The 13800-nt window shown below is 41.1% G+C and overlaps 1 protein-coding gene across 2 annotated transcripts in view; it reads right to left on the bottom strand.

Moving 5' to 3' along the window:
- The window catches only part of LOC104945695 (UPF0606 protein KIAA1549-like), a 48555-nt gene that overhangs the window by 16739 nt on the left and 18016 nt on the right, over window positions 1-13800 (bottom strand). For both annotated transcript variants that reach the window (XM_010771402.1, XM_010771404.1), the window contains exons 3-11: window positions 8912-11044; window positions 8655-8743; window positions 8089-8248; window positions 7868-7998; window positions 6578-6770; window positions 6418-6477; window positions 6175-6320; window positions 949-1126; window positions 53-237 (exon numbers count right to left, since the gene is read on the bottom strand). In XM_010771402.1, the coding sequence (XP_010769704.1) occupies window positions 53-237; window positions 949-1126; window positions 6175-6320; window positions 6418-6477; window positions 6578-6770; window positions 7868-7998; window positions 8089-8248; window positions 8655-8743; window positions 8912-11044 (3275 nt within the window). The remainder of the gene's footprint in view (window positions 1-52; window positions 238-948; window positions 1127-6174; window positions 6321-6417; window positions 6478-6577; window positions 6771-7867; window positions 7999-8088; window positions 8249-8654; window positions 8744-8911; window positions 11045-13800) is intronic.

Raw genomic sequence — 13800 nt, 5'->3', positions numbered from 1 at the left:
AACCCTGAGAGGATGAAGTCAGGCCTGAGGTCAGACCCTGGTGGGACTCTACCTTCTGCCTCTGCTGGATGGAGGTCATGGCGTCTGGCTGGAACTCCAGCTTGTCTGTGCGACACAGTTTCCAGTACAGGATGGAAATGATGACGATGACCACGAGGAGGGGAATCACCACGCCAATGACGATCCACGTGTTGGTGTTCTCAGCGTCGGAGGGGGAGGACGCCACCTTCTCCATGGCTACAGATCAAGAGATGGAGGAAGAGAAGGAGGGGTTTTACGGCATTCAACCCAAATATGCAGTCATTTTAATTGGTTCAATATTGTTTAGGCATATGGCTTTGTTGCCTTTAAGCCTGTAAACAAACTTGGGAATGCTAAGCTAAACAACAGAAGCTAAACATGCAGTATTGTTGGCGTGCTGCATTAATGCCGATCTTCATTAGTTTTAATTAACACTCATTTGGTCCCCTGGGAAAGAAGAACACAGTATGCGCAGGGACAGGACTCCCTGGAGGGGCTCTCATTAGTCCTTCATCCCTCTTGGTACAGCGTGTACAGGGGGAGGTAATTAGCTCAAAAGGGACTATACACACAGAGGAACACATGGAGCCAGTAGTTAGCATGTTTATCATTTATAAGGAGCTTGTGAAAAAGATATCCTTTTTTTTCCTTTCATTTGCATCCCTCTGTTTAAACTCCTCTTTAGCTCAGTTAAGTGCAACTAGTCCTTGAAAAGGCCATTGGCTTTGTCATTCACATAAAAAGAGCAAAACAACATCAGACAAACTTTATTTGAACTCCATACCAGCTCACAGGAAAGTGGCAGTTCGGACATGACATGACATGGAAGCTTGATTTAGATGTTCCATGTCAAGGGGCATCTTGGTAATCACCACATCACCCTGCTGCCTTGGAACGGCCTTTATCTACTATGCAAGAAACACTCACGCTGTGCCAAAATGCCCTGGACGCGATATCCCAAGACGATGGCGGCCCTTTGAACGTCCAGGCTGTTGAGCAGGGCCGCTGTTTGATCTGCAGGCATCCTCTCACCACTGGGACCCTCCACAAAGTACACTATCTCCAAGGGATGGTCCGCACCCACCAGCCGGCTCGCACTAACAACCTGGGAAAGGGAAAGAGAAGGAAAGTAGTGTCATTTGTGTAATTACCTCTTTTTCTTTTAAGATGTACATATCCCTTTAAATCAATAACAGTTTCAATTATCTAATTTAACAAATGTCTTACACCAAACAAGATGTTGCCAAGTATACAGTATTTATAATACTGTGCAGTCATCTATTTTATATACTGTTTATCCCATTCTATTTATATTTTGTTCTCACTATTTTTGCACTTTTTTATGTCTTAAGTATAGTATGCTGCATTGTTGAGGATCGAGGGATTTTTATTGCAAAAAACTACACCGTGCATATGACAATGAAGCCTTTGAATCTTGATTCCATCTCTGAACCCTGTTACCAGCTCCTGAGTTGTTTGTATTATAATATTGGAGTGTGAATATTTCTGTAAGTGATCAAAGTGATTCCGTTTCCCATAATAAAAAACCAAGAAGCATGAATTGGTGAAATGATGGAGGAACGTTTCTTTAGGTCCACTGTATATTGTGGATTCTTGTGGGAGAAAATCCTCAGGATACATTGTCTTGTGTGTGGAAAGGATGCCAGGTTGCTATGTAACTTGGCAGTCATACATTTACACGGGGCAATTATCAGGGTTACTGACTACTAGTGACTCCACCACTCTTTAAAACTGTTGGCAGATATTATGGCATCTTATGTCATTTTCCAAACATAAACATATCCGGATGTAGAAAAAGTCTGAAGGACACTCAATAAATCGTATTACTTATTCACATTACTTAGGGAGAGGCTTTAAATCCTCAGTTAAAGGTCTTTATATGTCTGTTGATTCACTTTTACCACCATGGTTCATCCTTTCTTAATATATCCACAACAAGGTGCAGACTAGATGAGCTTCAGTTCAAATCTATAATTATTAACATTACTTGTGCAACTTGTTTTAACTTTAAAATTCTCATTTGTTAAATTGTAAATATTTTCTCTCTGCAGCATTTACGATCAATTCATGCTGCAAGCAAGCAACTGGAAAAGAGCTTCCAGTAATGAAAGATGAGGCACTGCACTCTCAATGGAATATCTGATGAAGGCCCCAAGTGTGCTTATTCCAATTAAAAATATGACTTTTTAATGGAGAGTGTGACGGCTCACTCACAAGGGCAAACTTTAAAGTTCTTTTTTTTTTTCTGTGACAATAACCAGCATTTCCTATTTGGCAACCATACCTGAGTTTAAATCTATTATAAACTAGACAAGGGAGTTATCTGATTTGTTTTATTGTTATCATTTAGCTTATATTTAACAAAATAAGATCAGACTCCAATTGACTTTGTCTTTTAAGACATTCAAACTATCAGTCACAAGATTTGACATAAGGTCCTAGAAATAATTTCATTTAATCTAACACGAAGGACTAAGGAAAAAACACAATTACTTTGAAAAAACAGTGCCCATTTATATTAACTTTTTCGTTCAGGTACAGACAAAATAATTCAAATGTATTATTTATATCATATTGTATTTGTCTGTATATCCTTTTGCATGATGTGCTGCTATTATTTGGATGTACAAAAAACATCTGCTTGCACTAATAAACAAACACAAATTATAAAAAAAAAGCAGAATCATGATATACCAGCCTGCGTTCTGTATCCCTGTTTGAGTATTCATTGACATATATGTGTGTGTGTGTGTGTGTGTGTGTGTGTGTGTGTGTGCGTGCGTGCGTGCGTGCGTGCGTGTGTGTGTGGTCTCCCTCTGGGTGCCCTGAGGCGCAGCACAGTCTCCTGTCTGCATTACTGGAAAGAGTAAAGCGCGGATCATGGCTGGGCTGACACAGAAAAAGCGCTCGGGCAGGCCCTCTCATCCAGGGGCTAATCCAGCCCATGCATGGTTACTAGAGTGGAAAGGCGGCAGCGTGGATGTGTGTGTTATTGAACAACCCATGATCCAAGCTCCTCTTTTATCTGCCTCTGCAGACTCATAGGTGACAACACCACACTGATACTGTCAGATTATTCTGTGTGTGTGTGTGTGTGTGTGTGTGTGTGTGTGTGTGTGTGTGTGTGTGTGTGTGTGTGTGTGTGTGTGTGTGTGTGTGTGTGTGTGTGCATGCAATAGAGTGAGACAAAGGATTCTTCACATGTTCAGTCTACGTCACCAGAACTCTCATTATATGCAACAGACACTTACAGATGAGTGTCTTTGAAATGTAAAATAGGATAGAACGAAAACAAACACATAGTATTGTTTCTCTGATACATATTCATCACTGGGAAATATATGATTTGAAAAGGATGCCAAAGCCTAAAATGAGAGATCTAATATTACCACAAAGACACACAGTAAAGGTTTACTACCAATACAAATCCTTTCTTTTACATAAAATGATCAGCTGTTTTGGGGAAACAACAACTAAGGAGACAAAAAGGTCAGGAAGAGTGAGGCAGCTACTCAGCCAAGGTTGACCCTCATCACTCTGACAGCCCCCCTGTTTGAAGACCACCCTATTTTCTCAGACTTCATGAGGTCAGCTCAACTACGCATCTCTCGCTTACCAAAACAAGTCTCCTCTCTCTTAGTGTTTGGCTTTTCTGGCTCTTTTTATTTCTAAATATTTTACCCTCATCTGTTTTTGTATCTCCCCCTCTATAATATCTACCCTGACAACAACAACAACAACAACAACAACAACAACAACAACTCTTAATCATCACAACTGCAGGATACAGAAGTAGAAAGAGCAACAATAAATAATTGATCTGCTCTTAGCAGCTCAAGTAACAGGACCGGAGAAACGAGGAAGAGGAGAAAGAAACAAGGGGCTCGAGAGGTTGTGGTCTTTCGAGTGGCCAGCCCCTGGGATGAATGGGATGCTGTTGCTATGGAGACAGAGCCCTATCCTGTCCCCTCAGAGATGAGCCGAGCAGGTGTGGAGCGAACCCACAAAAGCTAGTGACTGATTAGTAAAGCAGTAGGGCGCTCGGAGGTTTCAAACGCTGCAGCACTCACATAATGAGCCCTCAGTTCTTAGAGAGCTTGCATCAGGGAATCATGATGATATAAATGGCACAAGGAAGGGAGCTTTTTCAAGATTTAGCGATTAATCCATTAACAAACTTCCTGTAAGAGAGTTTACAAGTGTTGTGGAATGAGCACAACATTAAACAAGGAATTTATATTGTGTAATTTCCAAAGAAAAGACACTACCATGACTGTCTGAACAATAATTTAGGGTTTAGTGTTGAGCCTGCCTGTAAGAGTGGACTTATGTACCGTAATTTTCGGACTATAAGGCGCACCTGAATATAAGCCGCAGCAGCGGCATACCACTCTCGGTTCCACTTTTACTTTTGCGCGCTACCTGTCTCACTCTTTTCCGGCCTCCAGCTTTTCCTGCTGGAACCCGCCGCTTAAAGGTGGGGGTCCGCGGACCGGCCATAGAGCCCATAGAGTTAAAGGTGTTGGCCGTTAGCTGTAAAAATCCATAGATTAGCCGCACCGTTATATAAACCGCAGCATCGAAAAATAGGGAAAAAGGCGTGGCTTATAGTCCGAAAATTACGGTACTTGTTTCACTTAGTTTCCTAATAATCAGTCAATATTTTAAAATAGAAATATAGGCCCTCTTATCCTCATTTTCAGGTGCATATTAGTATTGTGTTCCTCTACTGTGACATGTTTACATGCTTTTGGGTTCAAAAAGCTCTTTATTTCTTTCATACTGCCTGTGCTGCAGCACCTCTTTTCACCCTCTGTCTGAAACCAGAGCCCAGTCTGCTCCAGGGTTTCCCACACATAGACGTTACTTGGCAGGTATATTAACGGTTGCCCAAGTATATTTCGTGACCCATTAAGTTTCTTTTTTTTTTTTAAGTTTCTTTTTTTCTTTTTTCTTTATGTATTGTGAACGCTGCGCAAATGTGGGTCTGCCTCACACAGGTTGACTGGCTGTCTACATGATGTGGCCTGCCGACATGGCCATTGTCATACAGATCATAAATCAAAGCCCTTGATTGGTCTCTCTGTGTCATTCAAGCTCGGGATAACCTCAGCTCATGTGAGGTAAAGGACTCTCTGAGTGTTTAGATAGTTAACTTAGTCTAAGTTCTCAGTGGGTCTCAAACACATATTTACATTTGAGGGGGTGGTGATTAGTCAAATATGCATGAATAAAAAAAAATGACTGATTTTAAATGCCATTTTCTTAATGTCTTTCATTTGTTGTAAAGCACTTTGAATTGCCTTGTGTTGAAAGGTGCTATATAAATAAACTTGCCTTTCCTTGCCTAGGTGAAAAAAGGTAAGATACACTTTTAAAACTTGTTGAGAGCCAAAACTAGTCTTTTCTGCTGCCTCAAAGAGGAGCAGGGGGGAGAGGAGGGAGACAGGAGAGGCTGATTCAGGAGCACAGACACACTCACAACTATAAATGAGCCAAAAATAAATAAATAAACAAGTTTCAGTGTTTTTTCATATTGGAAATGGTATGTTATTGGTTATGGCCATGATTTTATGATTATTGAAATGTATACAGTTCTGTTTCCTATGGGTGTTTCCATAGATCTAGTCTCTTTATTTTCCCCTCAAAGTGCACCAGATTGATGCATTTAACTCCAAAATTAAAAGAAAAAATCTTACCGGGGGAACATGCCCCCGGACCCCCCTAGAGGATTTGAGGTCCACCCCGACTTAAAATCACATGGACAGGTTCCTAAATACATTTACAATTGTATTTAAATAGTAACCCATGTCCATATATTTGTTTGAGGGTAGTAGATTTAAACTATAGGGGCTATCACTGTGGGCAGCAACACTGTAAATATTGACAAATAAATCCAGCAAAATGGCACAAAAAAAAACTGGTAGTGGCCTGGCTGGGTGTATAATTTCCGGCCTGACTTATTGTCTCGGTCCGGCCCTGGCTGTACCTGTTTGCTCTGCCAACGCGTGAAGGGTCTGCTCACAAGCGACCAACAGAAAGGATAATGTTAATGTTGTTGTTGCACGTCACCTCACCCCCCCCCCCTACAACAGCTAAGTATAGTATTGAATAAATGTAATTGTACAGTACCTGGACACTGCTGTTGCCTATAAGGGTGGCTCTCTTAACGCGTCTGATTAATCCCGTTGCCTCTCCGAGGAGCATGGCCACCCGGCGCTCCATGTTGGCTTGGAAGGTCCTCTCACTCACTTTCTGGTCCAGTACACCAATGAGCACTGAGCACAGAGATCATTCAGAGTATCAGCACACGGAGCCTTTAAATTAAAGTAGATGAGATAACTTTAATTATGCCAAGAAGTGAAACCGTGATACCTGTTCTAACCCAGGTGGAGCGAAGCAAGTGGCTGGTGTTCAACTCTGGATAATGGAAAGCTTTAAAAAAAAAAAAAGATTTAAGAGTTAATACAGTAAAGGTGACTTATGACGAAGTGAAAGAAGTTTAAATATAGAAAGACTGCACTGCGGTACTCACGCTCAGCAATCTGCAGTACAGGAAAGCCCATGTAATAGCTGAATTCCACCATTGTGAGCTTCATCAGGGCATTGCTGACCTCTGACCCCATCAGGTAACCCCTGGAGACGCGCACAGTGAAAGTTATGTCCACCGGCTGCCTCACTAGCCGCTGTTCCTGATTTTTCTGAGCTGCCATGGTGATATTTATGATCTGAAACACAATTAGACGGAGATGTACTGTTCAGCAGACGAACAATTACTGAACGGAAAGTACAAAACATTTTCCATCCTGCGTGAGTCTCTTGAAAGTTTATTTGTCTCATAAAATAGTTTGAATGAAGTTCCCAATCTTGGAAGGATTGGCTTCTGTGATCGAAGAGTTGAATAGAAGATTGAGCAGTGTGGCTTTGGGGTACAGTTTGAAAAAGAAAAGACGGTAACTGAGGCATCAGTGAAATAGGATTACCCAGAACTCTATTGAAACCAGCTAACCACATAGCCAAATAAGCTCTTTATTAGCAAACAGTAAGCTTCCTTAATACTCAACAACTAGAGCATGCACTCCTTAGAGTATGAGTATCCTAGTGAAGTATCCAGGAGGTTTGTTCATGAGTAATACTAAGATTGAGAATCACTGGTGTGGAAAATGTAAAGTAGAGAAAGAGCTGAGTTTGAAGGTGCCTGAACCCTAGCCTGTGGTTATTACATCTGTGTAGGGACCAACAACTGAGGTTGTGGATAAAGCTTGTAAAAAATGAGTATCCTATGTGTGGTGTCTGAAAGTGAAAAAGCCTCTCTTTTGTGTTGGAAGGAGTCCAATGAGGCGCTCTAGGCATGATATCAGGATGAGAACAGATAGAGAGAACCAGCAAATACAATGGGGAGCATGATAATTGGGCTACTTTTCTTACCATGCCGGTATGGATGGATATTTTGTGCATTGATCAGATTTTGTCAAACCAAACAAAATAATTCAGACAATATCACAATATATACGCTTTCTCTTGCTTTTGCAACCAATAACTCGCTTAAATCCAAAAGCTTTAGTAATAGTTTGTCATTCTATTTAGTGACAGACTGAGACTGAGATTTAAAATCTTTTTTCTAAGTGACCTGGCTAAGATTGTTAAAATTACAGAGTTATAATATGCTGAGATAAGCGCTGGGAGTGAACAGGAGTTCGGTTAAAATTTTTTTTAAACTTCACTATTTTTTTTGTGCTAGAGTGGTGACATCCTTGAAATGCTTAAATTAAATAAACATAAATAAATAACTGCCCCATGTTAATTAAGGTGCATATTCACTCACGTGCACTGTGAAGTTGGTTGACTCCTTTGAGCGCCGCCGCATTTCTGCAAAGGCCATGGTCAAGCCTTTCTCAATGCTTTCGCTGAAGTTGCAGTAGCGCACATCTATGGGAGCAGGAACAAACTGCAGCACTGCACAGAGATGGGAAAAGGAGAGTTTAGATCAAGTTCAAGCTTAAAAACAACAGACAACTAAAGGCAGCTTGTTAGAAGGTCATTTACCTGTGTGGACTTGGTATTTACTGTCTGGTGTCGCCCAGTTGGGAGACACAGACAGGAAGCGGCGCCCAGACCTTCGCAGAGCGTTGATGACAGATATGGCTGTGTACACAACAGGACCAGAAACCACCCGAAACACAAACTTTGGTGGGGGGTCCACAACCTCCACAGACAAAGCAGGAAAAAATGACATAGACAAATCAGTCAGTCAGTCATTCAGTCAACCTACATGTGTTACATAAGCAGCTGATGTTTTTGAGAGGTCATTGTGTGCTTGTGGAACTTGATGTTTTTTATCACAGAACCACTGATAAAAAAACTCAGGAAGTGGTCTGCCTTAGTGGTTCAACTGCACCGCTGTAATGTAAACACACATACACTTACACACATGTTAGGGCCTTTACTCCACAGTCAATCCAGAAGCATTTTGGTTTCTAATATGATCTCTTTTACATTATAATGTGCCTATGTTGCTTTTTCATGTCTTTTTTAATTGACAAACAAAAACTAACATATTGCATGGTATTATATTAAAATAAAATTGAAATGTTCTCTTAAGATAGATTTACCTGCAGCTCTACAGACTTGTTGAATTCCCCTTTCAGTATGTCTCTCACTTGAGATTTGGCATATCCAACTGTGGCCCCGAAAGGGAAACCTTTAGAAGAAAGTATAAGCATGGTACAATCCCATTACAATTTATAACAAATGTACATTTCAAATCCAAATAACAGATTTCCGCAAACATTTGGACTCATCATACATGTGGATTACACAAATACAATATTGTAATATAACAGAAAGCATAATTAAAAGTCCAACGTACCAATTTTAACTAAATAAGCAGGCCTCTCAAGGTTGCAGAGATACTGTCGAGATGTTGGTGTTGTAGTTGGGGCCTTTGTGGTGATAGAAGGGATGTTGACACTGGTTGAGGCTTCTGTGGTGGCAGGATCTCCAGTCGAGGCTTGATGGGAAGTAATGGTGGCAGTTGGGGTCGTGGGTGCAGCAGAGACTGTATTAGCTTCACTGCTAGTTGGGATCAAGGTCATTGTGGCTGTGATGTCAACTCCATTTTCAGTCACCCCCTGATCCCCCAACAGGACTGGAGGGACGAAAGTGACATTGGGTGTGGGTTCAGTTGACTCTAACGTGATGTTGAGAGTTTGTTCGGTTGTAAAAGGAGAGTCTTGGGGAGTTAATTCTGTTGTACCCTCTGTAGTGTTGGCAGCAGGGTCAGTGGGAACAGGGGAGAAGGCTATAGTTGCAGTTAAGACAAAACTGGTGTTAATGGTTTCTGATGGGTACGGCTCTGTAACAAACCAATGGACATCTGTCAGAGAGGAGGGAGACATTACATCATCTGTCAGCAGAGGCGTTGTACTCGGTAACATGGATTCTGTTAGGCCAACAGTTGGAGATTGTGCAGGCCAAACGGTGGTAGACTCGCCACCCCAGACCAAAGAGGGATCAAAGTAGTGGCTTGGGGTTATGGAAGGATCTAGAAACGGCTCAGAGGCATTGACCAGCTGAGGACTCTGCTCTGTGGTTGGTGCTGGGGTTGAGTCATTTTGAGGCTCAAATCCTGACAGATCACCAGAGAACTCATCCTCAGTTAATTTGGTATCATTGGTGATGCTGCTTGTGGGTGTGAGTTCGGTAGGGCTGATGGAAACCACGGTAACGTTCCCTTTGTGTTCATCTCCCGCGTCTGAACTGTTCTCCTTGGTCAACTGAGTGGTGTAATACTCCAAGCTGTTCATGTCGGGCAACAGGACATCTGTCGGTTGAATCGTGAAAGTATCGCCCCAATCTACGTTTGATGCGTCGGGTATATCGCTGTTTGCGGAAGGAGTAGGGTCCAGTGTGTCTTGAATTGTAGAGGACGAAGAAGAAGGATGTATGGATTTAAATGGGACAATGGTATGGTACGCTGTCGTGAAGCTGGACGATGGTGAGACGTGAAGAGGATTCAAGGACGAAGGAAATATGCCGACTCTTGAAGGAAACGATGTGTCATAGCTTTCTGTGTAGTCCTCTAGATCATACGAGTCAGCGGGCACCTTGGTGACCAGAGCGTAGTCCTCCCCATCTGCGTTTAGGTATGACATCGTCTCCAAGTAGTCCCCAGACCCCCAGTCGAAGTCCATGGTGTTGGTGGGGTAGAATTCCTCCGGAGAGATGTCAGTGGGTTCAGATGAAGGAGACGCAAGGTGTGGGGCGATGAAAGGCACATTGTAGCCGGGGGCCAGAACCTGATCTGGGTTGGGTAGCGTGTTAATGTCACGTGTCGGTCCGCTATCCTCTAAGGGGGAACTACTGGGGCTCAGCTGGTTCACATCCAGTATTTTACTATCGTCTGCCACAAAGTCAGGGAAGGCAATTTTAAGGGGCTCGAGAGGCTGAGCAGGAAATGAGGTCATGATTTCCAGTGTTTGCTCTGATGGACCATCTTGCTGCTTGCTGAAGGTTTCTTTCTGCTTGGAATTAAGACCGAGCTGAGGTGGTGTCGACCTCGTGAGAGCAGAGGGGCTTAATGACGCTGTGGATATATTCGACTGAGGCTGAGCGAGAGAGGAGGATTGTTTGGCCGACTTTGTGCTGGCCAGCTTCCTGTCCGAAGAGAGTTTAGCTGGTGATTCAAATTTCGGACTAGACCCTAATACGGGTTCAGAGGGGCTTAATGAGGGACTGGAAAGAGGGTGTGGTTCCTTTGCAATGAGGTCACTTGCTGTGAAGGATTTCTCAGAAGCAATACGTCCCCACTGAAAACGTGACACTCCACCAGTTCTAACTTCATGGTTTGGTTCAGAAATGGGTGGCAGTGTACCAGGTGAGCCTGGGCTCTCAAAGGCAGTGTGATGTGAGGCGGGTAATGCCAATGGTTGGAACCCTGTTGAACTTGGAACATGTCCAAGAAATCCCATAGGTTGTTGTGTGGAGTCCAAGAGAGACTCATCTGCAGAGGAACAAAGAGAATGCTTTAGTTAAGTATTGAAGGAATAAAGAGCCATTTCAAGGATAAGGGCAAGACTGAACCAAATTGGGCTGATTCTATGAAATGTTATCGTTCACACGAACATTTACAATTTAGGGGCCAGAACTTGGCAATCTAATTTCCATATATCTTTTGGGTGTCAATTATCAAGAATAGTAGCTTTTACAAATGATTCAAGCAACTTTCTTTATGTGACTCTAATACATTCTAATGGTGTGAAATTGTTGAACTGAGCTAGGATGACACATATGGCTTTGCATAGCATACAGGCAAACACTTTACCCTGCGTTATGTTCTATACAAAAGTGGACATAAAGAATAATGCCATTACATCAATAGGATAGCTTTAGTTAGAAAAATGGTTCTGTGAAAGACAAAAAAAATCATTGATTTCTGAGGAAATAACAAAATATATTGGATGCGCTCACAAGGACTTCTCATCTCAAATGAGTAATTGTAACACTTCACCTCTGCAGCAGAGGTCACAGTCATACACAGACTATAAATAAACACTGCATCAAATCTGTAGAACCAGTGGTGCGTGTAGGAGGTTATATTTAACCTTGGCCTATATTAAGTGAACAATAATCAATACTATATTGACGGATGGTTTATAAACAACAACTATTGATACAATTGGAATTTGAGATCCATTAAGTAATAAGGTCGGTTTACCAGAACCAGCGCAGCGACCGATAAACCTGCGAAACACACACAAAACAGGGAAAACGACCGGCAAAAGCACAGAAAAGGTTCGGAAATCATGACGGGTGATAGGCCGCAACTCGCATGATTGATATCGGTAGGATCAATTTAGTCGCTCGCAATGCGAGCGATAACCATGCAAAACCCACACAAAACAGGGCAAAAGACGGGNGTCAAGGTAAATGCGAGAGTTGCTGTAATCACAGTGTGCTCAGTGTACAACATCGACATCATTTCCCTTGGTTCAAGGTTCGAAATCGTATGATTCCGTCAGATGCTATATGCTAACCGAGTGAGAATATTTCAGAATAAAACTGTGTTAATACACTAATAGTGAGATTTCCGAGGTTTATTCAAATAAAACGATTAAATCAAATAGTGTAATTAATCAAATTACTGCCATAATCAAACATTGATTTAATTTCTAACAATTCAAAACAACCACAGTTCTGCATCCCACTGGGACCATTAGACGAGCACAACCTGAAACATAACTACTGAAATCGACTTGAACCATAATACACTTGTGGGGATGCAGCTTTGGATGTGAGAGTGAGGACAGCGCTTGTAGAAACGGGCGTGTCGCCCGCAGTGACAGGAGATGTGTGCACCAGTCTGTCTTTCGATCTTATGAGGATTCATGAGTCCGTGTACACTCACTGCTGCCCACAGCTGTTTTATAGAAGGAAACCCCTTCACTCATGAAAGTATTTAACCCACAACCTCTACAAACACAATGAAGGTGTTATTTTCCCCATCAAAGCAAGTCGCGCCAATTACCGGCTTTTACAGGCCACGATATCTCAACAAGAGTAACGACATGACTCCCAAGGATTAATTTAGATTATTTTAGTGGATTAAAATGTTTTTATTGATTTAAAAAATATTGTATTGATTAAAAGAATGTTGTGAGTATGATTAAATTGACATGCATGCCGCTAAGAAAAATACGTCCGTTGTTAAAAGCCTTAAGTTTAAGTTTTCAAGTGGTGGGCGAAGCCCACGGACTGCAACTCGCATGTCTTGATATCGGTGACAATTTAGTCCTCCAATGCGATCGGATACATATCAAAACCCACACAAAACAGGCAAAAGACGGGCAATAAGTGGGCCTCAAATCCATGACATAGGTAGCCCACGCCAAGTCATGGCCGATCACATGGGCGCGAGCGCCCAGTGTGACTCGTCCATAAACATGATTGATATCGGTCCGATTCTTAGGGTCTGAGACCTAGTCGGCGAAGGACCCTATGAAATCGGTCGCGCAGGGCGACCGACTACCGCGAAACATCACACAAAACAGGAACGACCCAAAAGCACAGAAAGGTTCGGAAAATCATGACGGAGTGGATAGCGCGTGACCCAGTCACGTGGGCGACGCAACTCGATTATTGATATCGGTTTAGATCATTTAGTCGCTCGCACGGCGAGCGATAAACCATGCAAAACCCACACAAAACAGACAAAAGACGTGCAAAAGCGGCCTAATCATGACAGAAAGGTCAGCCCACGCCATCCTAGGCCGTCATAAACATATTGTATCGGTCCGCGATTATTATTATTTATTATATTATTATATTATTATTTTTATCTATTTATATTATTATTTAGTATATTATTATATTATTATTATTATTATTATTATTATTATTTCTATTGTCATTATTATTATTATATTATTATTATTATTGATATTATTATTTTTTATATATTTTTTTTGTTATTATTATATTAATTTATGTATGTATATTATTATTTATTTTATTATGTATTAATTATTATTATTATTATTTATTATTATTAATGTATTATTATTATTTTATATTATGTATATATTATTATTATATATTTATTATATTTTTTGTATGTATTATATTTTTTATTTTATTATATTATTATTATATTATTATTATATATTTATTATTATTATTTTTTATTATTATTATATTATTTATTTTATATTATTATTATTATTATTATATATTATTTAATTATTATTTATTTCCCTATTA

The sequence above is a fragment of the Notothenia coriiceps genome, unplaced genomic scaffold (assembly GCF_000735185.1).
Source record: "Notothenia coriiceps isolate Sejong01 unplaced genomic scaffold, NC01 NC01_scaffold00009970, whole genome shotgun sequence".
Lineage (NCBI taxonomy): Eukaryota > Metazoa > Chordata > Actinopteri > Perciformes > Nototheniidae > Notothenia > Notothenia coriiceps.
Note: the sequence above shows the minus strand (reverse complement) of the source record. Positions and strands in the feature narration are given on the sequence as shown.